The 26371-nt window shown below is 39.3% G+C and overlaps 4 protein-coding genes across 4 annotated transcripts in view; all 4 read right to left on the bottom strand.

Annotated features, from left to right (window-relative positions):
• Window positions 1-3629: 3629 nt before the first annotated feature.
• LOC140304167 (caveolin-2-like) lies at window positions 3630-4993 on the bottom strand. Its single transcript, XM_072383156.1, has 3 exons — window positions 4757-4993; window positions 4009-4196; window positions 3630-3808 (listed from the first exon to the last, which is right to left on the bottom strand). The coding sequence occupies exons 1-3, from the start codon at window positions 4907-4909 to the stop codon at window positions 3649-3651; spliced, it is 501 nt and encodes a 166-aa protein (XP_072239257.1). The 5' UTR covers window positions 4910-4993; the 3' UTR covers window positions 3630-3648.
• Window positions 4994-7511: 2518 nt separating this feature from the next.
• On the bottom strand, window positions 7512-11634 carry gpr61l (G protein-coupled receptor 61-like). Its single transcript, XM_072383157.1, has 2 exons — window positions 11274-11634; window positions 7512-10839 (listed from the first exon to the last, which is right to left on the bottom strand). Exon 2 carries the CDS (start codon window positions 10785-10787, stop codon window positions 9498-9500), a length of 1290 nt encoding a protein of 429 aa, XP_072239258.1. The 5' UTR covers window positions 10788-10839; window positions 11274-11634; the 3' UTR covers window positions 7512-9497.
• Window positions 11635-12692: 1058 nt separating this feature from the next.
• Window positions 12693-17499, bottom strand: parp3 (poly (ADP-ribose) polymerase family, member 3). The gene is made up of 11 exons (XM_072382223.1): window positions 17350-17499; window positions 16851-17053; window positions 16636-16761; window positions 15808-15987; window positions 15505-15643; window positions 14871-15094; window positions 14602-14757; window positions 14340-14426; window positions 14079-14256; window positions 13847-13990; window positions 12693-13556 (listed from the first exon to the last, which is right to left on the bottom strand). Exons 2-11 carry the CDS (start codon window positions 17034-17036, stop codon window positions 13384-13386), a joined length of 1593 nt encoding a protein of 530 aa, XP_072238324.1. The 5' UTR covers window positions 17037-17053; window positions 17350-17499; the 3' UTR covers window positions 12693-13383.
• Window positions 17500-19527: 2028 nt separating this feature from the next.
• grm2a (glutamate receptor, metabotropic 2a) overlaps window positions 19528-26371 on the bottom strand; it is a 37172-nt gene continuing 30328 nt past the window's right edge. Inside the window, exons 5-6 of the mRNA XM_072382221.1 lie at window positions 20337-20514; window positions 19528-19908 (exon numbers count right to left, since the gene is read on the bottom strand). Of these exons, the coding sequence (XP_072238322.1) occupies window positions 19835-19908; window positions 20337-20514 (252 nt within the window). The 3' untranslated portion in view covers window positions 19528-19834. The remainder of the gene's footprint in view (window positions 19909-20336; window positions 20515-26371) is intronic.

Raw genomic sequence — 26371 nt, forward strand, 5'->3', positions numbered from 1 at the left:
AAGAGACCCACACAGATACAGTTTACACTCACACGCATGCACACAATGTAATGAGCACAGACAAAAAAGGAACGCCTTAAAGGAGAACCCAGAGTTGTGTCATATTTCACATGGAGTTGTCAAACTAACAGGGCTGGGTTTGGCACAGTAGCACTAACTTCCACTACAGAGGAGGCAGTAAGCTCAAAAAGACCCTCACAGCCTGGCTTTAGCTGGGACCGAACTTAACGTGGGTCATATGACTGGACTTAATTTGAAGGGAATTTTTTGTATTTACAAGTAAATCACACATGATTATGGCCATCTGTACTTTCCCATAGTTACAAGAAAGGGGAATATGCGATTTATTATGCACTTCCCTAAAGGTTAAATTATCTGCTTCACTGAAGATTCATTTAGAGGGTTTGATTGGAAAGCTTTGCTAATATTTCATGCTAAATATGTTTTAAACCAACAATGTTTCATTACAAAATACAACACCTACAAAGCATAATAGAGCAGTGGAAAGTCAATTAATTTTACATTACTGGAACTCAGAGAAAGGATATAGTGTAGCTCGTTTGATCAGCCACTTTCATGACGGCAATCAAGACAGTAACACTCTTTTTTCCTACTATTGTTTTTTTCCCACTATTGTACATAAGAAAGTCTTAAGTCTACTTCAGATATTTCAGATTTTAGTGAGGGTCAAAACACAAAATTAGATAGCATCCCAAAATAAAACTCAGTCTTCTGCATTTTTTAAGCTGTGCATCTGTTGCTATCTATCATTGCTTTCCATATCAACATGCTGCATAAACAAACTCATACAGTGGAGCTGCCAAATAAAGTGGAGTAAAGGGAGGGTGGGGCAGAGATAGTCCCCATGAAAGGCGGTACCAAAGCTTACAGCTTTCTGTTGCTATTTATCTCAGTCAGATGTGTCTAAGAGAAGAACAGGAAGCGTGACTCCAAAGCGTGCATTGGCATTACTTGTCCCAGTTCCCTGGTAGCAGAGAAACAGACGAGGAGGGAGAGGTAGGGTGAGATCAGAGTGCATGTGATTGGGTGCCAGGCCAATTAGAGGACTATTCTTGGCGTGGTAGTGGAGAGAGAAGAAGACAGTTTGGAATGAAGGCAGGCAGACAGAAATAGCTCTGCAGAGGGCGGTGGTGGGCATACCTCAGCATTCATGGGTGTCTATACAGTTATCTGAAACTACACTTTCTCTTATGGTCCAATAAAAGCAGACAAACACACAGACCTTCGAGTGAAATGGAGTGTAATGGGCAGAATGAGTATCACAGCTCAGGTTATTCAACAAATAATGTTGGTGCTTTCTTTGCAAAGAGCAGAGTTGGGTGTTACTTGTTACATATATGCAACATAGCTTATGATGGATTTATGCATGAATTCTTTAGAGAAACATTAGTCAACAATCTGTACAAATTAGGAGACCACAACAATTTCACAGATTTTCAAAGTAATCAGGCAAATTGATCCAGCAGATAGCTGATTTATTCCTCATATATGTACATATATATGTGTGTGTGTATATATAGGCAAGGCAAGGTAAGTTTATCTGTGGAACACAATTCGTACACAAGGTAATTCAAAGCGCTTATAATTGCTTATAAGTGCTTATATATTTAGTACACAGTAATGTATTTAGTTCAGCTCTCTGTGACTCATACATGTCTTTTAAGTTCCATTCCCTTTAATGCTGGCATTTTTACATCAAATAGTACAGTCACATAAATACTATTAAGATTTTCAGGATATCTGAGAGAGCAAACATTTTATCCTTTTTGTCTTTTAGGTGATACTCAAACAAATTGCACATAAAATGTATTGACTGTTGTCATCATAAATAATTAAAACACTGATGGGAAAAGTAGTTTTCACACTTTCAAACCAATAAACCTTAAAGAAAATACTGTAGATGTCTGGTAAGGAATCTAAATCACAATTTTCATTCCACAGAAAGGTAGATCATCTAAGTGGTGTAGATTTCAAACAAATGTCATTCTTTTCCTGGACCAGCCCCAAGAGACTGCTTTGATTTGACCAGCATGGAGGGGCTGCCAGGAAAAAGCTTTTGCTGTCCAAATAAGAGCATTGGAGGATAACTACAGTTTGTCAGTTTATTTAGACGTTTTGCTAGAGGTCTCTGCTCCTATCAAACTGCCCAACAGATTCATAACTAATGTGTGTACAAATAAAAGCAGAATTGTGAAAAATGCATGGTTTTTAAACATCTCAATAAGTGTGAAACTGCTCGCATCTGAAAGAATTTGATTTCTGTTTTCTGCTTCCTGCCCTCTGCCCTGGATGCTGAACTATTTGCATATAAAAACGCTGCTTGCTCGCATTTACTGGACCTGCCAAACGAAAAACACTTGCAAAGGAGAAGTGCGATTTTACTTTATGCTTCAGGTAAATTGAGACACTCGTTTAATAAGTGGAGAGGATTTCATTATTTGGTGGTTTCATCTGGAGATTCACATGAGAAAAAAAAAAACAACTAGAAAGGAAAAAAGTAATAGAGGCTGCTCATTGTGTTCAGACCAAAGGACCCTGATAAAGGGAAATAAACAAAAGACAAGAAATGTTTGGACCATAAATGCAGCAACAAGGGCCTCCGATGATACCAGAACATTCATCCACCTATGCTCACACATAACTGAAGCTGTTTATCAAACAATTCAGTTTTACTCATATAGTGCCAAATTACAACAAATGTCATCTCAAGGTACTTCAAAGATACAGCCCAAAAACTATCAAATAATAATAATAATAATAATACATAATAATTTAAATCTGTGTTAAAAAAAGTCAAAAGTCAAAGCCAAGTCTGACTGAAATGTCACTGAGAGGTTTGAAATGGGCCATACTAAGTAACCATGTAAGCAACTTGAAGATCAAGGAATTTGGCATTAAACAGTGGCCAAAATTAAATATTATTATTAAAGGGGCAATACTCTTCTTGAGGCTATGATGTGCATTTATAATGTGTGTATTTAAGTAAATAGTTGAAAATTTGTTTCCCAGTTGTGTTATTTTCCTTTGTCTAAGGGAACTGTTTCATGGAGGATCAAATATTTGCTTATCTAATTGTGTTCTAAATAAAGACACGACTTACCAAGGAGTGTCATTGTTTTTCCTTATGACTCCATTTCAACTCAATAACTTGAGTTGTACAAGACTGATGGAGAACCTTTTGGAATCCCTGATATACAACATAGCATTTCCAACTGAACACACCCTATTCTGGGTCAAAGTCACATACGGGCACACACTCAATGACAGACCTCCTGAATAGAAGTAATACCTTTATTGAACTTATTCCAGTGTTAATTCTACAGAACACCATTACAGCAATAATACCAATCTACCAACAGTCTTAAGGCCCGTTATTAGTCATATCAAACATTCTATGCAGACAGTTTGCCAGATGCTTTTTAAAACATCCTTGTTATGTAACATTTTTTTTAATCTGTGCACTGGGTAGTTAGGAAATGCTTGTCTGCAGCCTTTTTTGTGGTCCTGGTTTAGCAAGTCAGAAGTTTTTAACCATAATGTCATCAAAATGTAAAACTTGATGAAACGTCAGCATGCCAAATATCATGACTATTCTTTCTGTTATTTACACGGCATAAATATTTAGTTCTATCTGTTTTCGTCTTTTGCCAGATGGATAGAAATTTGACCACAGCACTTCCCAAGACTGGTAAAGAAAGGACTGACAAATATGTTCAGTATGCTGGCCCACACAGTCTGGATCCAGTGCATATTGATGAGAATGAGCTGCACACAGGGCACGATCAGCCTGGAAGGACACAAAGAGGAGGATAAAACATGATCTAATTTAATAAATAGCATATTAAAATCTCTCTACCCTTCCTAATGCAGTTCCTAAAGGGGAACTGAACTGTACTGGGGAAAATGTAGCAACCACCTTTACAGATGTATCCGTATTAATTAGCAGTGTGTTTAGCAGCACACGATCATTCTGTATAACAGTCTTACCAGATGTGAAGGCAGCTGAGCACAGCAAAGAGGAGCCCTGCTGCCAGTGACACCGGCACTGCCAGCAGGAGGGAGATGAGGCGGTAGCACCACAGTCTGGACACCTCAAACAGGGCATGACTCCACAGCCAGACTTTATCAAAGCTTCGCACAGATGGGGGTTCTGCAATCACATCCTCAAACATAACCTAAAGGCACACACGCAGACATACTTAAGGTGATTTCCATGTATTATCATTTCCACATAGCTGTTGCTATACACTGCTGAAACCTAACTGGTACTATGACAACGGTGGATTAGATACCTGTCTGTTGAGTACAACAATGTACTAAAGGATCTTATGCACACAAAAAAAGCTCTTCTTGTTGGATAATGTCCACTTGAGGTCAGCATTGTGTTACACACTGATATCTAGGTAGTGTTTCCACATATTTACCTGTCTGTATTAACTAAGAAAAAAAGAGCTGAGAGAAAGTCATGTGATTCAGCATATCATAATAAATCAAGCCTAAATTAAGCCTATGGATTCTTCAGGATCATGAATATTATGCTTATTATAAAAGTATTTGCCTCAGAATGCTTCACGCTTCACAGAGACACAAAGAGTGGTAGAAGTTTATTTTATTGACATTTCTGTTTCTCCACTCAAACATGATCGATTGAGCCCCAGCTTGTGCCCTGTGCTTTGTGTTTTCAGTTCTAGTTTGTGTGTTTTAAGTCGTCCTCATGACGGTGCACATGAAATACCTTGAGATTGTTGTTGATTCTTTTGGGATCCCTGTCTTGAATCGTAGACTTTACATCACTGTTGGTGGTATGCAGATCTTCAGAGTGTACATCCACCTTCACGTCCATCAGTTCCTCGGACAGTCTTGTGTCTTTTAATCTCTCGTCCTCCATTTCCACTCGGCTGAACTGTGTTCCAGCTTACTTTCAGTGGAGACATAAAGGATGAGCAGCTGAAACGAGAGGATGGCTGGCTTGTTGCTGACACCCAGGTGGAACATAGTACACTGATGACTGCCCTGGCCCCTTCTGAGGAATGCCTTTATTGGCTGTGTGTGACACAGTACACACACAGTCTCATTTATACTTGCATGAGAAATATCCATCACTAATGGAATAGAATGAGCCCTGACTTCCTCATAAATATTGTGGGATTGATTATGAGAAGGAGTACTGTGGTCCTGCCATTATCATAGAGTCTGCTAATCAAAAGGACTGTGGTATTGTTTTTTTGTAGTTTTTGGCCATTGAATACATACTGCTCGACATTTCACCAACTTCTTGCCCAGAGCTGTCTTGCTAATTGCTTATCTGAGCTGGAATTGAGCTGGAACAGGGCAAACTCTCAAAATTCCCTCAGGGTCTAATCTAAATGTTCCACAGTGCATCACAAAACAGGCTTCATGCAATTTATCTCACACAAATGAATTCAACAGTCAGTACTTTTCAACTTTTTAAACACTGCCATGTTTTGCCATGCATTACATGCTTTTTTTTAAAGCTTTTTAAATTTTGCTGCTACTGTCACTTTTGTATGTGCTCTGGGACATATTACAGAGTAAAAAATCACTTTATGTTCATGGGAGCATATATTTGGGTGTCTGCAGTCACTATTGGCTGACCAAGCCCACACAAAGGCTGGTTGGGTTAGCAAATATGTCAGTCAGTGAGCTTTTCAGATATGCAGAAATTTTTTCCAGCTTTCACATGCCCAGCTCAAAATAGATACTATCCAGGGTCCTCATCTTTATCTCCATCCAACTGCAACCTCACATTTTGCTTTGGCTTTTGCTTTGCTGATGAATTCTGCAAATTCTCTACAGCAGATCTGTAGTTCACCTCGTAAATTTAGATAATACTGTTCAACCAATGTGTGTCATTAGATGTACTGGAACCAGTCTTTACAAATATAAACGTATAACTTTGTTGAAACTCTCACCATACAAACAACAGCTGTTAATGTTACCTTGCAGAGAAGCGCAGAGTATATATAGCTGATGTGTCTGAGGAATTCATTAGATTTTTTTGAAAGGCATATAAAATGGCCTTTTGGTTATTGTGTTTCTGTCAGTGGTGTGGAGGTTTAACAACCTTGAATACCAGCTGACCACAGACAATGACAAGAAAAATGTTGAAATGTAGATATTAGAGAATGAAAATGCCATTCAAGTACATGTGCTTAGAGTGGTATGTGATGGTGTGAGCTCTAAGGCCATTTACTGTATGTTTTCTTGCACAGTAATACTGTAAAGTGCTAACTGAGTTCAAAGGGAAAAGTGGATGTCAGTAGGTCACTCCACACTTAAACTGACAGCTCTGAAAAGATGTGGAAATTCATGGTGGAAAAAGTAGCCTCAGTACTGTCTTAGTGTTTTTCATTTAATTGTGTCACCTTGGGAATGGGGGCTTGATATGATTCCTTTTATGATGATACCATCTAACTGCATCACATGTTTTGTTGCTGTGCTGTGGCACAGGGAGTTTTCCCCTTGACTGTACAACCCTCTCAAACCTGCCTTCAGCAAGACCGCCCAATAGACACAGATCAACATAACAAGTATTCTTCATCTAAATTTATTTGCATTAATCTCTCAGAAAACCAACTGCTAATCCCTCATGCTTGCTTGTCCTGTCTGAATCAATAAAATGTGTCCGTCATACATACTGTGGATCTATCGTTCATCTCTGCTTTATACATATTTGCTAACATCCTCTTTGTTTGCACCAATCTCAAGGACAAATATGGCCATTCAATATTTCACAGAGAGAAAGCAATATGACATCTTGTCAATGATGTCAATATTGATCCTGCTGTGAATTCTTTCAAAATTTGGGGGAATGTCATCACAGACTGAACAGACAACACAAATCTGACTATTCAGTGTAAATTCAGTTTTGTCAAAGACATCCAAACTGATAGAATAGAGGAAAATCCATTGGCATATAGCACACCCTGTTGGCCAAAACATTTCTTTGTAGGTTATTTTTCTTGCTATTATATACAAATCAAACCAGTGATTGAATGTTCTCCAGGTACCCCGAATTCCTCCCACAGACAAAAAAAAAACCACATTTTACTGTCAGTGATTCTAAATTGACCTTTGATTGGCCCTAGATGTGAGTATGTGTGTTTATGGTTGTTTGTCTTATTTGTCTCTGTGTTGGTTCCTGTGATAAACTGGTGACCTTTCCACAGTGTACACGCCTCTCACCCAGTGACAGCTTGGCTCCAGTCTCCCTGTGACCTTGAATTGGACTGAGCGAGTATAGAAAATGGCTGGATGGATCATCATCATCATCATCATAAATAACGAGGCATCAGTTTTGCAGCATGATGCTATTGTAACTGCTTGTAAAAGTGGAGCTTTTATACATAAATGTTTATATAAATGATAAATGTTGTCTAATTTTTTAAAACTTTAAAGAAAAGCTGTAACACAAATATATTTGACAAAGAAGTTTCCCTCTGAATTGTAGTGTGATACAGTGTAAAATATAAAGACTACAGTACAAAGCCTCTGGTGTTTTGACAGGGTTTGTATGATACTTGAGTGAATGTACAGTAAAACAGTAAAAAGCTTTTTTATTATTGTCATTAAGCTCTGAAAACAGATCAAAACTGTCAAGTTACACTGTCAATGCAGTGTTCAGGTGTAATTCGTGGTTGCTATGCAAGGTTTTTCAAACATTCATCACAAATTACTTAGATTTTATCCTGTGTCAGCATGTCATATATCCAGATGAGCTGACAGTGGTTTCATTATCATGAAGCTGGTCAGTAGGACTACCCCTACTTTGCCATAGAAAGAAAATCTCTTTTCCCATTTGTTAACCCGCTTGTGTTACATTTACAGATCATTCTTTAAACAGGCAGTTATCTACTCAAGGTTTTCTTGACTTCGCTTTCATTTTCTTACCAGTTGCCAAATATATCAAATCATGCAGTTGTACAAATTGTCCGATTATACCAGATCAGACCTTTGACGTGTGTCAGAAAGTGAGCACTCTGAAACAAGGACACTCACAACAAAATCTGGCTCCTCTGTCCTCCTACACCTATACTGCATACTGCATACTGCATGTTAACTACTGGCAGGTATTAAAGGTCTGAAATTTGTCAAACATTCCTTGTGAGCATTTGCAAAAGATTTGAGAAGTGAGATCAGAGTTCTGTCATACCTGTTCTTCCAGATGCTTTGGGAAAAGTCATACATAATCATACATACCCTGTGAGGTATGTGAGTAGCTATCATATACACAGTGGTTTGCTAATACAAAATCTGCTAAAAAAGAAAAGGGTCTCCTTGCAACCAGCCGTCCTTGCAGTTGTACAATTATAAAGTTTCACATGCCCCTCTGTATGTTTATCCATATCAATATCCACCTGGCGGAAAAGCTAATGCAGAATTCACCCCTGCGTTAGATACACAACCACAGTTACGTAAGAGAGGTGTGTACTTCAGTAAGTGATAGCCATACTGCAAAATGGTGTTGGCTATTATTTGCTTGAACCACACTGTTCTGTCTTTTCCACTGTTCATGAAAGACTAATACAAACAGCAGAGGCCATAAAATAGCACTTTGTTACCACTCTCAGTACATCATCAATGCCCAGTAATGATTTCCATTGTCGATTCACTATCTCAAGTCACCATATCCATGTCACAGTGATATTAGTCTACATTAGCAGGAACTTGTGCCATCTATCCTCAGCTTCTGCTTACATGTAACTGAGTCTCTATCTAAATATAAAGGCCTCAGTATCAGAATTAGCAGACTTCACTCAGGATCTGAAGCATACATTGCAGAGGTTTGTTGTTGCCATCCGATTCACCTTCTTACTCAATTTAAATGAAAACAGGGAGAGAAGACATTAAACATCTATCAGCATAGCTGTTGCATACAAGAACTCGGAGGTATTATCCCACAGACTGATGGGAGTGCCTCACACTGAGCATTATGAAAGGATCATTTAATCATACGAAAGAATCACAGTGTGCTATTAATCAAGTTATCCCTTAAACATACCATATTCATTAAAGGACCAGGCAACATTTACTTTCAGCACTTTACAAATGTGAACACTGTTGACAACAGTAAGTTGTATAATAGACTCATATGTTATCACACTGTTATTCACATAAAATGTATAATGGCACCAACTCATATTCAAGTGGAATAGAAAAAATATCACGGTTTGAATAATTAATGTTAGCGTACAGTCCTGGCATTTTGACTGAAAATAAAGACAAAAATTAAACGTCACAAAAATGTGAGAATATTAAACAATTTAAGAAAATAAATAAATATACTTTGTAAGCGTATATGTGTATACATTTGTGTGTTTTATGGGCACAGCTTCTCTTATTATGTTACTTGAAACCTTAGCCTGTGAAGAATTTTAATTGGCCCACCAACATTAAAAGGTAATCTGGTCCTCATATCAGCAGTGTATTCCATCATTTTTGCCCAGCGTCTATGCTTACTGCTCTGGTATTTGTCCAGGGATCTTGTTTGCCTGGTCCATTGTGTTTTTCGGACTAGAGTTAGCACAGCTTGAGCGGCTTTCAGGCGTGCTGCTGGTTCTCTGAATAAATTGAAGGAAATTTTCCTGAAATGAGCCCTCTTGGCTAGATGCTCCAATTTCCACAGGCTGGGTCAAGCAGCAACGGCGAAACTTCACCAGCTCGTCTCTGATCTGTCGGTTCAACATGCCGTAGAAAAATGGATTGACTGCAAAGGAGGAGTAAGCAAGCCAGGTGACTGCTTCCTCCAAGTCCCCAGGGCTCTGCATGGAATCGGTCAGAGACATTTGCAGGTGGAAGATGAAGTAAGGCAACCAACACACCAAGAACTGGCCTACGATGAATACTAAAGTAAGTGCAGCTTTGCCTCCACTGAAGGCCCTCTCTGGTGATAGTCTTTGGGGCAGAGTGCGGGTGGTGGCGATCATGGTAGTCTGGCTGTTGATGGAGTCTGAGCGATCCTTGGCAGGACTTGCATTTGCCCATGTTGGTACAGCAGGGACCTGCTGCAAAGCAGCAGAACGAGCTACCTTATATACAGCACAGTAAACAGTGAAGATAACCACTGCAGGAGCCAGGAAACAAACCACACTGAAGAGGACAGCAAACATTCTTCTCAGACGACTGTGGCTTGCATGAAGAGAACAGTGAGCTGCTGCAATAGAGCTCTGATGTCCATAAGCCGGCCATCCTAACAGCGTCACCAAAGCTACGAGGAGGGACTTTACCCAGATAAGGAGCATGACCCCAATAGCCAAGTTGATAGTCATCTTGACCTCATAACGCATTGGGTGTACAATATAGAAGTAACGCTCCACACTGATGGCTGTGATCGTGAGAATGGACAGACAAATGAGGAAAACGTTGAGAAAGATGTAAACCTGACACTCCAGCACAGTAAACACGACAGTGCCGAAGAATGGCGAGCTGCATATGATACCCAAAGGCATAAGGAGGATGGCACACAGCAGGTCCACTGCACAGAGGTGGCACACAAATGCAAACCTTTTCAGGTGAGGAGCACGAGCAATGGCCACCATCACACCAGTATTGGCCAACAAAGCAATGAGGTTAAGGGTCACCATGCAGAACAACCCAAATAGGTCTTTTATTTGAGACTGTGAGCTCGTGACGACGCCCACATCAGCAGGAACCGTGGGATTGGTTCCCCACAGGGCGGTGGTGAGATTCGGAGTTGAATGATCGGGAACAGAAGCTATCATGGAACCAGACTTGTCAGCCATCATTCATTTACTTCTTCCTCCATTTTTTTCAGAGATGTTCTCATATGTGGATTTCCTGTGTTGAGAGAACAGAAAACATTGTGTGCATTTTTATTCCAAAAGGAATTATTTAATATACTCATCTAATCTAATATTTTCTTAACAAATTACATAAAACAGTTGTAATGATATTTCTACTGATGACTAACTAGTGCAGGCTTTTAGAACAAACATGTAAAATCTATGGGTGAACTGGGAACTGATTACAAAAAAAACATTGCATTATGTAATCTTGGTTGTGTAAAATCAGAATTACTCCCAGTCTTTGTAAAGCTATGTGTTTCTTAGTCTGGGATACATGTACGTCATAAATCATTATTGGAAACATTATCCTATTTGATTGGGTGGCAGAGCTTTAATTCCATATAGATTGAAAATATACGATAAATGTTCGAAATATAAAACTACGGACAATACTGAAAAAAGCTGATCAACAAAAATATTACTTACCCATGTTCCACTCTTTGTTTGCATGGTATAGTTTAAACAGGTGTCTGACCTGGATAAACGCCAACTTAAGTCCCACATATTGTTCACTTTGTTTAGGCACAAAAAAGTGAGCCCAATTTTAATCAACTTTTTACCAAAAGCAATTCAGATATCCGTCTGAGCATGAAAGTTATTAACTATTAACTAAGCGTCACCACAGTGTCTGAAGTTTGTTTTTTCTGTAGACAGGCACCAATAATCCGTAGCTATCGTGTATATCTCCAATAAAAGTGCTGATCACTAATTCCATCCTGATTTTAGATGGCGAATCATGCGTCTTCTCTCTCCTCACCCTTCCTCCAATTACATGCTTACTGCTGTCCTGTGTATGGCAGTGACTGTCACACATTGTACTGTGCAGATGTGTGAGCTGCATGCCCCCCCCCCCCCCCCCCCCCCCCCCCCCCCCCCCCCAATGAACAGACACACGCTCCACTGTCCCTCTTCAGAGCCCAGTCAACTCTGGGTCCTAATGTCCACCAATTAAAGAGTAAGCTGACAAGACCCACTTCTATATATTTGAAAAAGACATATGATGATATCTGAGTATATTAGGTCTAGATTTTTGTGATAATGGTTTTATTTTTGCACTCTTATTACCAGTTTTCCAGGGATTTTTATATCAATGACTTAAAAATAGTATCCTCTCAACTGGTGATCTTGCCTATAACCCATGCAATTACATTAAGAATGCAAAAGAGCATTCATAATGTGTCTCCCAAACCTATTTGTCAGCTGTACCTAGTTGGGCTTGTGCAGTTTCTTCAGTTCTGCGAACCCATGTCAGAACAAGCACAAAAAAGCAGAATCCAGCAATCTGAGATGACTCTGCATCCTGTGAATAATTAGTCACCAAAAGCAGAACAATGTCAAAAAAAATGTTCGTTGAAACAGCTGTTTTGAATTTTTATAGTGTGCCAAATAATATAGCCTTTGATCTAGCTGAGATGTTAAGCGGTCTGTTAACCAGGCTGCGATTATGGTTCGTAACATATAGTTTCATCGTATATCTCATTTTATAAAGGACAACAAAACTCTGCTGAAGGCACTGCTGAGATTTTTTAAAATCTCCTCATTTGTGCTTTGATATTCATTGTCAATATTTGCACATCAAGCAACTTAGAGCAAGTTAAATTAGGATAGAGGAAATGTTCTTTAAACAGGGCTGTAGGCATCTTTAATGTAATCTGTCAGGTAGTCAGTTCCCTGTATGTAATTTTTTGTTATATCAAATGAAATCCTGCAGAATAACTTTCTTCCATCAAATAATACCGAATCTGGGATAAAACACTTGAGATATCAAGTTTAAAATAATGTACTAAAAATAACAAAAGCACAAACAAGTTTACTGGAACACTTCAGTTTATTTATACACTCAAGTCCCAGTGATAGTGACATATACAGTGGAAAAATGCTGGGATTGTTTGGCTTCAAAGGAAGTTCCCGCTTACAAACACCATACAGCGATATTGAGAATGAAACTAAGTACTGGGCATGAAAGGGCTATTCATGCTTTGATAATTATATTACTCAGGAGTACTTTCAGAGTCTTTCTTAATAGCTCGAGAAAACATTAGATCTGTAAAGGTTGTTGAACATAAGCAACCAGCCGCACTTCATAAACACCAATGGTCTGAAATTCTGCTCCGGCTTTAATATATTAAGATTATTCAAAAGTGCATATAGTTGCAAAGACATGCTGCAGAAAACGTTTTTTCAAAGGACTTCTTTGTCATTAGCACTTAGATTTCATTCGAAAGGCGTTCAGAGAAAGCGTCTCACACACAGGCCGATTATCAAAATTTTAAGAAAGTGCAATGAAAGGTTACCATCAACTTCTTAGTAAAGCAAATACATATTTCTGTTTCCCAAGGTTTGCTACATCAGACATACATTCTATAACACGTGTATAAGGCACAGAAAACAATTAGGAATCTTTGCATAATGTTAGTAGAATCAACACAATCAATGTCGAATAAGATAGTAGCCGTATTAGAAGGGACAACAGCATATCCAATCCTAGTAGGAAGCCCATTACATAGAAGTGACAAAGAACTTTTCTCCTGAAATTTCAGCGCATGTTTAGCTCCAGCAGGTAGCGGAGGCGACACTGGCTCTCTTTGTAGATGAGATATTCACTGTTGCTGAAGTAACTCTTAGAGAACTGGGGCTGTTTGATGGGTTTCCCCTGAGGCACTACAACCTCTTTGCCCTCCAGGGTGATGACGATGTCCTTAGAGGGATCTGAAAACGCAAGAGTGAGGAACTTCAGAAAAACAAATACAACACCAAAACCCAGCTGTTTTTTTTTTTCAGTGCTGGGGAAATGAGCAAAGCCAAGTAAGAAGCTACTGAGCTAACGCGATCTTGAGCTTGAACTGCGTGTTTCTTTTAAAATGTCTTGTCACGAGATATTATTGCAATTTAATTTTTTACACCGATATGCAGCTCTCTCAGTGCACTGACGAGCAGGATTCCATATACTAGATGAATAAAGATGTTTTCCAGTATGAAATACACTTAATTGTTTTTACCTGGCTCCACTTCACCTCGTGCCACCACGCTATCAGAGCCTGCAGGAGCCTTCACCAATTTATAGTTATCTTTGGTAATGGTATGCTCTTTACCAAGAGCTACCTCACTCAGAAACATCACTCCGGTATTCTTTGAGGTGCGAACTAAAAAAAGAAAGACATACGTGGGATTCAAATCCAACATCATGATTGCAATAAACGTCTGTGTCAGCTTTTTAAGTTGCAGTCTCACCGTAATCTGCAGACTTGCTGTTTTCAGATGCAAAATAGATCCCGGAACCAACACGGCCTCCAGAATGGGGCATAATCCTCAGGCCGCTCTTCAGGATAGCAGCCACCACTGCTATGCTTGTACCGTGCCACAGCAGACGGCGGTTCTCCAGATTATCATTCTCGCTGAAGCGCTGTCCCTGAAATGTGCAGCATGTGCGTTAGGCCACAGGCCTTTGGTCTTCTGTCACATGTTTCACTAAACCAGCTGTACGGTGCCTACCTCCGTCTCCCGGTCCACTTCCCAAACATTGACGATTTTTGGTTTACGATATCCATCTGCAGTCACGGTCAGGTACTTTGTTATGATCTTCAAATACAAAAGAACAACAATCAAATCCTACAAAAAAAAAAATACTGATGCATCTCTGATACTGACGCACACAGTACTAAATAATATAATAATAATACAAAAGGGAGACATGAGGTTGTTCATGACAAAACAAGATCTTTGCACTCACGGGCTGTCACTTAAGACACGATACCTTAAACATCTCAGTATCTTTATCCATTAGAGTGAGTCTGCATTTGAGAGACGTGTAGTCTTGGTCCACAGGATGAGGAACGGTCTCGATCGTCTTCTCCTGAGCCTTCTCAGTTTCTGACTTCAAAGTCTGGGCAAGCTCAATGTCAGCAAGCACCTTCACGCAGCACACAAAAGCAGAGGTGACTTTTTTTGACCTGGCAAACTACAACAGGGAGACAGCTCATTCCAACACGTCACGCCAAAAAAAAAGTGCCAAAGAAGTTTTACCATAAGCATCTCTTTCTTCTTCTCAACTATTTCCTTGCTGGAAATGGTCGGTGGTGTCCTCCTGCCAAAGTTGTGCGGGATTATGGTGAAGAACTTCGAGGAAAGTTCCTCCAGACGTTCTCCTGCATTTCTTTGGTCCATCACTCCTTCAATCTCCTCCAAAACCTCAAAGCCCTTTGCAATCTGCATCTTACTGAGCTTGCCCAAAGGCATCTTTTTGATATCTACGACATGAAAAAGAAAACACAAGACCAAAGATCCAGTCCGTACCTTTAAAGTTAAGGTTCTGTTTGCTCTTTTGCTAATGTAAGACATCTCAAACATTTCATCACGTCTCGTTTAGAGGGCGAGCTTTTTCTCAACCACTTGGAAATCCCCAATAGACTGATTAAATACCGCACGCTCAAAACACTGAGATAAGGAGATGTGTGAATGCAGACTTCACACATCGATTCCAGCAATGGTTAACTTTTTTTTACAAGCTGTCAAATTGGGCTCTCTTTTATCTCCTTTGTTGTCGACCATTCTATGCAATACTTAGACTCGAGCTGAATGAAGGCATGTTACGCAACTGCAATTTCATGCAAACTGAGCATTTGCAAAAGAGCTCTTTTACCTACTGAGACACACTCACCTAAGTCCATACACTCCATCGCCTCTTTGAACATGTCATTGCTGAAAATGAGAGTGATAAGTTTCTGGGTATCTTTATCAAGGGTGCAAGGCTGGACGTTTTTGGGTACTCTGGCTGCTTTTCCATCAACACTGTCCACCTGCGGTGTCAAAGAGAGAAAGGCCAGAAGGGTCTTGCTACAGGGGATACTCAATTCAAAAGATCTAACATATCACAATGATGATAATGGTGATTGAAAGGATTTTGAAGCACAGAGTTCACAGTCGAGGCTTCTAGTTTCAAAGAGATGCACATTTACAATACCTTGACTTCAGCATCCTGCTCCCCATCCACCTCGATCAAGGTGTACTTTCCAGAGTGAGAGACAAAGTTCGTGCGGTCGTTCCAGTTGTTCTTTGTCTTGTCCTTAAACTTCTTCTCAAAGTCTTTCAGAGCAGTCTCGAGCTTATCAAACGAGTTGAGTTTGCTTTGTCCCGACTCGCCCTGAATTCAAATCAGAGATGTGGCAGTCAGTGTAGTTTCGTTTCAATTCAGAAGGGATTCACAACGAAGAGAGCTGTAAACCAACGTCCAGAAATGACCAAAACACCACGGAATGTTGACCATAGCAATTCTAATGGCACCACCCACTGAAATTATTGACGCATCAGTCAGAAAATGCTAAATGCTAATGCAAAATTATGCTCACATGCTGTGTGCAGTAGGTTTTAGTAGTGGATAAAGGAAATGCCTTGAGAGGCTCATGTTTGCACTGCAACCTCTGGATTTCAACTCAAATTGCTTCTTTAGTGAAACGATAAATCGTATTTATCTGATCACGTGTTTACTTTGTGCAGGTTAACACAAACCAGCTGGTAACAGCTGGTAACAGCTGGTAACAACTGGTAACAGCTGGTAACAACTGGTAACAGCTGGTAACAGCTGGTAACAACTGGTAACAGCTGGTAACAACTGGTAACAGCTGGTAACAGCTGGTAACAACTGGTAACAGCTGGTAACAGCTGGTAACAGCTGGTAACAGCTGGTAACAACTGGTAACAGCTGGTAACAGCTGGTAACAGCAGACACGGTACTGAATGATGTTCACAAATAGAAGCATTTAAAGATGTTTTTGTGGAAAGGGCAACTTACCACTCTACCCCATCTGTTCCATGTGTAGTATTTGTTGTTTTCTTTAATAACTTGGATGTTGTAAAACTTATTGTTGTTCTGTCCGATGTTTGTCTGGTTGAGCATGCAGCCATAATCCTCATATACCTGTTGGAGACAGTAGGGATTTCATTCATTCTGTTCAATTTATATAGGACAGATAGGATATAGAGTTTGAGCGTTTAAGATTATCCAACCTCTGCAGAGGATGACAGTGGACAGTACTCATCCACTTTCTTTTTGCCTTTTATTTCTGGCCCTGCAGCCAGAAGGGCCTCTTTTGCAGAGGTGAAGGCATCCTTGGGCTTTGGTGTCTCTGGCTCCTCTTTCACCTTCTTACCACCTGCCTTGGAAGCGGAAGCAGCTCGTCTCTTAGGTGCCATGATCCTTGATGAATAAGCTGCATAGAAACCGATCGTATTGGTCACTGGATATAGAGCCCAAGCAAGTTCAGACATGTCTCCACTCTCCCAGTGGCTCTCTCTCTTTGCCCATAAAGAAACGAACGCATGTCATTTCCCAAACCGGTGCTCACTACTTATGGAGAAATGACAGCAATAAGTCAAAAAATATAATAATAATTCTCTCCAATCCAGAGTTGTTTTGATGAGATGAAGGAGAAAGGCCGCCTGGGAGCCTCCATACTTTACGACTCATCCAGAAAACAATCTGAATCTCCCTGAGCTGGGAACTTACCTTTAAGCGGTGAACGATGCGTCGGGCGACGAGTCGGATTCTGTTCCCTGAAAAGATTTCCTGCAACTGGCTGACAATGGCTTACGTTGAATTTTCAATCACTGTACAACCTGAAGGAAGAGGTGGAGTTTTACTGTACATCGTCTTTTCTTCTGCCGATGAAATGCAGTCAACGGCTGGACCGCGACCGCCACCTAGCGACCTTTCTCTGCAATGGTTGGGTCATTCTGCAGAAGCAGTTTGCTTGTTCTAAAACAATAACTAACATTAAAAACAATAATGACCCACAACAGGAAGCGCTTAATGTGTTTTTTTAGCAAGTTCTTTAACTCTATGTGCTCATTTATTCCCCCAGTTGCACAAAATGTGCATTTTTCTTAGTTGAAGAGAGAGAGAGTGAACTAAATGTCCTGTTGGCCAGATGAGGCCAAAAACTGACTTAGGATACAGGTTGTAAGCGCCAGGTATGTCCCTTAAACCCTGAGGACACTGCAGATTTGGGCCATGTGGGATCGATATGTGGTTGAGCTCAGGCAGCCTCACTGGACTAGACTTTTTAAAAGAAGCAAATATATTCACCGCTGTACATTTATTTACTATATGTGTTTCTTGAAGGAGATTACATATCAGTCTTATGAAAAAAAAATGGGTAGCTTTAATGACTTTGAGTCTGTTTATTTCTCTAAAACTAATGCAAAACGCCAGCTGCCTCAATCTACTAGATGTTCCTCAGTTTCACTTGTCTCAGTCCAGTTTACCTATGCTGCTCTGGACTTAAACAGTACTAGAATTGGGATTTAGCTAAAGAATAATCAGTGTGTTATATTTGCATACTATATTAAAAAGATATATAATCAATTTTGTCATTAAAATCATTGAGGGCCAGTGTTTTGTACTTTAATTTATTATTTCTATGTTGCCACCAACTCAGGATCACAGGATTGCATTTTTCAGTTTCCTAATATATGTTAAACATTAAATGCGACCCCAAATGCATTGAGCAGGTATAGAAAATCGATAGGTTTTTAAGAAGGCTGCTATTATGTGTTATCTGTGCCTTTTTTACATTTAAAGTCCATCGTTATTTAACTGAAATAATGTGTTCATGACAAATTGACATTTTGGAAGCATAAAACATAGGGAATGAGGGAGGGCCGTGGACCTGGACTGGGAAATAACCACTGTAAGTTAAATTAACTTCTCGTCTTTGTCTCTGAATGATTAGATTGACATGTGGTAGGACTATATTGTAACTTTACACACAAGTTGACAGTTCTTTCCTTCACTGTGTCACGTTGTAGCTGTAAATAGTGATGGCACATGTAAAGAAGGTATTTGATGAGAGGGCTTAGATTATCTGTTCATTTCCCCCTTATGGAAGTGCTTTATTCATGGAAATCCCAAAGCCAGCTTACTTGCGCTGCACAAATCAAGATAAAAATGCAGACACAAGAGGGCAGTGTTAAATTACTGATGAGGTTTGACTCTGTTTTCAAAGCATCAGTCTCAGTCCTTCAGTATCACTGACTGTTGTGTGTATTTCTCGGAAGGCTTTGGTGGATATTATCCCATTTTAGCAGATGGTATTCGTGCTGATGATTTTCATTTAAGAGCTGTTTGCTGGTGTAGATTTAATCGCTTAAATCTTGGGCAGCTCAAATTTTAGACCCCAACTGGGTCCACATTTAATTTGCTACAATACCCTGCCTTTGAAAAGCTGTTCATATCAGCTGCAGGGTTGATGGTTTGATCCTCATTGAACCCCAAAACTGCTCTAGGTAGTCAGAATATTACATTAGCTCAGTGTATGACTACTGCACTTCATCACTACTGCAGCATCTTGTCTTGTTAAGTTTTAAAGTACAGTACATACATGTTTGACGTAACATTTTGTAGATATTTAACAGTTTGCTGCATGATGCAAAGATGGAATTTACACGAAGCAAAACAAACAGATTTGTTCAGATTACTTAGACCTTAAAGTTTATGTAATTCCTCTGTGTTTTCAGCTTCAAACTAAGTCAGTCAAATTCTCAAGGCATTTTTTTCATATGCATTATCCTCTGGAATAGTGTTGTGATGACATGCAAAGAAACACTCTCAGAGACTAAGTCATTTTAGTATTTGTAAAAACACACTTTATTTACAAAAATTACAAGAAAGCACAAACTGGTTCACCAGAATCTACATGAAAAACGTCTTGTATATAATACATTTAACAGATTTACTATATTGTACTCCATCGTTGCAAGTTGAATCTTTAAAAACAAGGGCTATATTTCACTTCATTGGCATCTCATGTAAAATTGCTACGAGTCAACAAACAAAATAGAAAAGAAATCGGGACATTGTACTCACAGCACTTTGAGGACAACAAAGTCAGGACGATCATCTGTGTGACCTCTTCGATATCTGAGACACCTGATTCAGGACTAGTGATTATATAACTGTTTACAATGCTTGGCAAAAAAAACCCCGTTGATCTTCACAAGGACGATGTTGTCGAGTCCACCACCTCTCGACCGTTACACACTGTTGGAACAACATTGGAGGCTGACGCTGCAAAACATGGAAAAAACATGATGGCTATATTATGTAGCCCAAATGTTACAGTTACTCTATGTAACATTACAAATGCCTTTGATGCTCCTTTTTCCACTGAGATACAGTACTATCAACAAGCAAGAGCGCTCTCTGCTCCCAAATGAATTGGCAGCAAAATAATCATGCAATCGTATATAAAGTTAATGTCACATTAACCATTTCAAATCGTGGCCCACTGGTTTTCAATTTTCTAAACAAACAATATGTCGATTGTTTTCTTTTTCGGTTTCCCAGAGCTCATACACAATACATGAGTTCAAAGGAAACAAAATAAAAAATCAAAGGGAATGTGTCAGAAAGGTGGTCCAACAAACATGAAGGCGGAAAGAAAAATAATCAGATTGTTACACCAAAAAATGGCCTTGGTGTCTATCAGGTGGTACCTTGAGAAAAACTGGAGGCCGGGCCAGTATTGACGCTGAAGCGGGTGGTCGCCACCCTGAGGGTGCTGACATTCTTCTGTGGCTGGAACAGGATGATGTGGGTCTTCGGAGCAAAAAGGCAGCCCAGCACCACTGATCCACTGAGACTGACAGAGATGCACATGGTTGTAGTTTGCACCTGGAGGATGAAAGGAAGATGAAAATCGAAACCCCCAAATTATTGCTTGATGACAAGTTGAATAAATCTGGCTTCAAGCTCTTTTATTCTTGACAGAATCATAAGTTTTGTAGCAATATAGTGATGAAGAAATGTGTAACAAAAAAATGAATTAACACTTCTCGAGTGCTAAAGTGTTTTGGGAATTGCTACAGCCCAGCAAAAGTGGCAAACTTAATTTGATAAAAGTTCAGGTTTTAAACAGGCTGAAAGAGTCGATTAATTCTGTGATTGGAGAATCATAATATCGGAGGCCACTTTTGTTGCTCAAGGATATTCATTTTAATAATAAGAGGGCCCAGCAGTCAGAATAGAAATGATAAATCCATCGTTCATAATTCAGGATCAAAGTCAGGTGCAGTGAAGGAGGAAGAGGGCTGCTATCGACTGAGACCTCCAACTAGAGGTGTTAAGCAATGTATTTATTTACTTGTCAATCATCTGCTTATCCTCACTATTTTTTGCCCCACCCAGCTCACATTTCCTCAGTCTGCTCCATCATTTCCAACTATTTCAATGCTTTCTTTTTGTCCTCCCGGTTAAGAGGATACAGCTCAGTGTTGTGTTGTGTGTGGCTTGACGATTTATTTTTCACAAGGCGCTTGTCACCTTGAATGTTAATGTTGGAATTTAAATAACGTGGGCACCAAGTGTTGTCATGGATGACATCAAGTAACAGCAAGTGAACAGAAGCAGGTTTTAGTGATCATACATTAACGTTTATGCTTTTGTCTCACATAAAGATGTCGATCTAAATGTTTTTGTAACATCATTGTAATCATATGACATGAGATAAAAAAACGAGTAACAAACCAGTTCCAAAACCATCATTAGCTGCTGTGCAAATAAACTGTATGTAGTATACAGACAAGATGATTTGGATGTTTTTTCTAAACATATACTTATTGTAAATGTAACACCAGCAGCAAGTTACAGACTTGAAAAGATGTACAATGCTGAAAAATGTTAGAACCGGTGGAACATCTCAGAAATACTTTATGAGCAGATGATATGAGATGATTTGGCTCAGAATGAGCGTCTGAATGAGGTGGAATATTTCAAAAGTAAAGATGGAGAGAAGTGCTGAGGACCATATTTAAACATGAATCTTCGTGTAAAAAAGCAAAGAGTTTGGGATTTCATTATTTACTGTATATAACATCACTGAAAGATTCAGAGAATCAGGAATCACTGCATGGTCTTAATGTCTTTTAAACCTTTGCCACTGAACACAATCTTTTGATGCATATAATAATATACACACTTTAAGACTGCAGGAGACTTTAAACTTTTATAGTCCTATTTAAGGGTGTTCCTAATATATGTCTATGTCTGTATGGATTGTAGTTGATAGAACTCCTTTTAGTATTGTCTTTTTGGCTCGTGACTTGGACTAAGTGCTCTCCCAGCTGAAGGGGCACCTATCTATGATGTAACTGTATAGTGATTGGTCCAGACAACATAAGTGTATGTTGATAGGTTGAACACATGAATGCAACACAGACACAACTACACTCTTGTAGACATCAGTCACATGCTGCCTTTAAAAATTGTTCTCAAAGTTAGCCTCAGTGAAGCTCAAGGTTTCCTGAGACAATGTGAGCCATGTGAATTATAATGTAACGTTAACCCATCAACCAGCCACCGACTGGCTGTCTGGTTCAGTTTTTACATTTGGGGAGAGAAAACCTATTTTCTGCTGCCTTTTCTTCTTTACCCTCCCAGCGAGCTTCCACCGTTAGGTCAAAAAGCACCTTACATCAAAAGAGACCCAAAACTCTTTAGCGGCTGAAATCCTATACAAAGCAAGCTTCCACCCTCAGCATCCCAGTCTCCTATAGCAATTACTCTCCTCTTTTCCTCGATAGCTTAAGAGTGTTGAGATGTGTTGCTGGCAGCGATTTCAAAATGGGAACATGCTGTATGTTTTTAAAAAAAAGCAAGAACATTTCTCAAATTCAACGCTTGAAACGTTGTGTTGGGGCAATTATTAGCATACACTGTAGGTTAAAAATTAAATATAAGTTTTTCAAGTCACCTCATTCTGTTTTTATTCATAGTTTACTATTTTTCTTCAGGATAGGCATGAATTAAGAAAAATAGCTAAGGCAAATAAATTTGATTATAGGTGTTTCATATCTTTGCTACATGTTAATACATACATAATACAATGTTAAACAACTACAGTATGTCAAAAATGCATTTACATCTATATCTTGAAATGTATAGTAGCTAGCCATGTACAAATAATTCCTTAAGATTCCCCTTATGCTACTTGAAGAAACACTCTGCACTTAAGTTCTGGTTTGAAATTGAATGCATAGCAGTGAGATTGTCCTTACTGTGTATCTGCACCATTAGTTTAAAAAAACAAAGTCAGGGTAAAATAAATATTATAGATAAAGATCTGCCAAACTCAAAATTCAAAAAGGCTAAATGCCCTCTGGCTAAATATGAAGTAGCTTTGAATAAAACCATAGACAGTGCCACACAGGAACGACCTGTTAAGTGGTTTTAATAATTCACAAGATGTTTCTCTGGAAGAGCAGCGACAAGGAATCAGCTTTTCCTCACGTTTTTTTTCCAGATGTGTGTTGTGCGTGCAGTGCAGGGTGTAGTGTCGAACATGGCTGCTAAAGTTACTGCTTGTGTCGGTTCACTGTTGACTTTACAATGGAGACCTTTGTTGGTATTATTTTATTTTCACATGTACAGCATTGCTGCCTCGGTTAAAATGTAGTTTAATATATTCAGAAAATCTCACAGTGGAAATGAGATTCCTCTCTTTATTGGACTTTAAGTAACACATTTGTTAAAATGCTTTATTGGATGAACAACCCAATAGCTAGTTTAACCCTGCTGGTATAACATGAGGAATTTACCAGACTTATTACAATTTTATTGTGGTAATTGTTTGTTGAATGAAGCTAATTTGTGCTATGAAAAATGCACAGTATATGTTATCATTACTAATCTTTTGTGACACAATAATAGTGTCAGGAGGTGGTGTTGATGTCCTCTAATTTCAGTTGAATGACATAGATTAGGCATGATCTCGGGAAGGTCTGTTTTTATTATTATTGTCAGATAACAATCAACATAGCACTTTCTGTACTGCCTGTAGCCTTTAATGGTTTTAAAGAAGCACTATGGATTTTGACTGAGATGCCTAGTCATATTTTTTTGGTTTTGCTGCTGAGATGAGATGACCCACACTAGCATAGAGGTAGACCCATCTTCCCTGAAGTTCAGAGAACATCCTGCGCATTTCCAGTGTTTAATATTGATAATCAAATGTATTATTCACGCCTCAGTAGATTATGTTTAGCTTAGTTGAACATTTTATGGCTGACTACAGTCAAATCTTTATTTGTTATTCATCTGGAGATTAGCATCAGGCTGTGACAACAGTTCAAGAGGAGTGAAAAACTAGGATAACACTAGTAATATCTCACTGCATGTAAAAAAAAAAAACCTAAAAAAAAACCTAGAGACACTGTGCCAGATGAGTGCCTTCAGTAATTATTCATTGGTCAAAGGGGAGCTTTATATCTTTCTAATGAGCCCATTCAGGCTACAAATTGTGTTGACTGGATGGGCTGGAGGAAGGGTTCCTCTGAGCATCACTCGAGTCCCAGGATAGAGGGAGCACAGCTGGGACTCAGCATCCCAGTCTTTCACACTCCATTCCACAAAGCTACGCGCAGGGACTTACAGGGACGTTCAGTTCCCTTTCAGCCCTCGTGGTTTTCGCCTGCCTTTTTCACGTTGCTACAAAAGCAGCTGTGTCAGGAAGCTCCACTGCCTATTGCCCCCTTCTGTCTCTGTCTCGTTGCAAACTAGTCAGATCTCAAAGGGATAGTCATCCACATCAAAGCCAGCCTTTTCTATGCAGTTCTATGAATTCAGCACATGATCCTTTTTCCATAGATGACCAGCTAGCGTTCAGTAATCTATTTAGTTATTTATCTGTGTATCTGTCTATTTTCAGAATTACAATGGGCAAATTTACCTTAAAACTGAAGGCATTGTAGAATATTTTCCACATTTTTTAAGTTACAGCACCACTGCCATGAGAGCTTTGTTTATGTAAAGCTATTAAATGACCTGCTGTTGATGACTCATAAATTCATATAAGCCAGCTGTGAAAGCAGTACTGGTAATATCTACAGCTTTTGAGTCTGTTTTTGTGTTTGTCCTGGTGACTATGAAATTGTGAAAATTTGAGCACATTGGCAGAGATCCCACTGTCTGTCTGTCTGTCTGTCTGTCTGTCTGTCTGTCTGAGGTCAGAATTTGTCAATACGATAGTGTTGCAACTCTATAATAAAAAAAATCATTGCTGTTAACTTAGTTGAATGTATAGCTGGTTGTGTTACATGCGTACTGCACTATGTCCAGAAACCGTGCCTCCTAACTGTTGGGTGGCTTTTTTCGAATGCTAGTATTATGATGATAACTTACTTTTCCTGTTTAAATCAACGGCGGTAAGCGAGAGGAAGACAGAGGCAACGCTATGACTACAACTACACTCCTGTAAAGTTTGGTGATAGTTCTAAGAATGCAGCTAATTGTAAAAGCAAAAACAGAATGGGCTACATCAAACTAGATGAACAATAGGTGACTGACTAATGGGTGAACAAGTCTGAACATTCACTCTGTCAACTTCAATGTGGGCAGGTGTGTTTATGAGCTGTTTACATATATCAGCGGAGAGCTCCTCTGCTGTGCTTTAACTGTTGCGAGAATGAAGGAACAATCTGCTCTGGTATAAGTGGTTGTTTCACCAAGTGGCTGTGATTTGCTGTTATCAGTGGGCATTGTAATTGCATTCATAACTCCTCTCAAGAAATACGTTCTCCATTCAGTGGTTGTATCCTCGTAGCTTTTTGAAACTGTACCAAGCATATGTGCATGATGCAAAAGAGCTGTAGTATCACAGAGGTTGGAGAATTCATGCTGTCTCCATATCAAATTAAAAGGCTGTGCGCAAGAAAGGTATGTGGTACAGCAGCCGTGTTATTTTTCCACATTTTCCGGTGTGCCATTGTGTAGCTTTATGTAGCCTTATTAACCTATTGCAGAAGCAGTCATTCTCAGAAGGATTCCAGCAAATATGTGTCTATTCTTATGAAAAGCAGAAATGTTACTGTTTCCTGAACAATCAGCGGATTGTAAATAATAACTATTAAACCCAGAACATTCTGAAGATTCAAATGCAATCTCTTTTGTGAAGACACTACTTACTCGGAATGGGTCAATATCTACAGGACACAGTGAGAACAGTTCTCAAAAGAAGTAGCCCACATTTCTACTGCGTGCAGTTCAGCGGGTGACCTGCACCTCTCAAAACTCTATTGCTTACAGCTATTTCTTTGGGTGTAAGCCTGTGTTTCAGGCTCACTTTGTCAATTTTTTGTTTGTTATATCACACACATACACCTAAAGCAAAGACACAAACAGTTGGCACCTGTTTGTCTGGAGTCAAGCTGTGTGGATGAGTGGTGCACACATTTCGCCTTCAAGTTTTGTTCCTGTTTCACTCACTTCTGGCGTTCTTAGTGTAACACACGCAGCTGCGAGCTGCAGTCAACACATTCTGAACAGGCACTGCACCAGTGCATACAAAGTACAAATTCAAGCGTAGAGGAAGTCATTATCTGCTCGGATGTATTCTGCTCAGATTTGAAGAACCTTAAGCCATCTGAACAAATAATTTGTTACAAATGATAACCACAGCATGTGCTATCTGCCATGTTGAAATGTGTAATCTTACTTTGCATTAAAACAGCATGATTGCTCACGGAGCGTAACTTAA

Source organism: Leuresthes tenuis, unplaced genomic scaffold, assembly GCF_036924035.1.
Source record: "Leuresthes tenuis unplaced genomic scaffold, fLeuTen1.0.hap1 SCAF_3, whole genome shotgun sequence".
Lineage (NCBI taxonomy): Eukaryota > Metazoa > Chordata > Actinopteri > Atheriniformes > Atherinopsidae > Leuresthes > Leuresthes tenuis.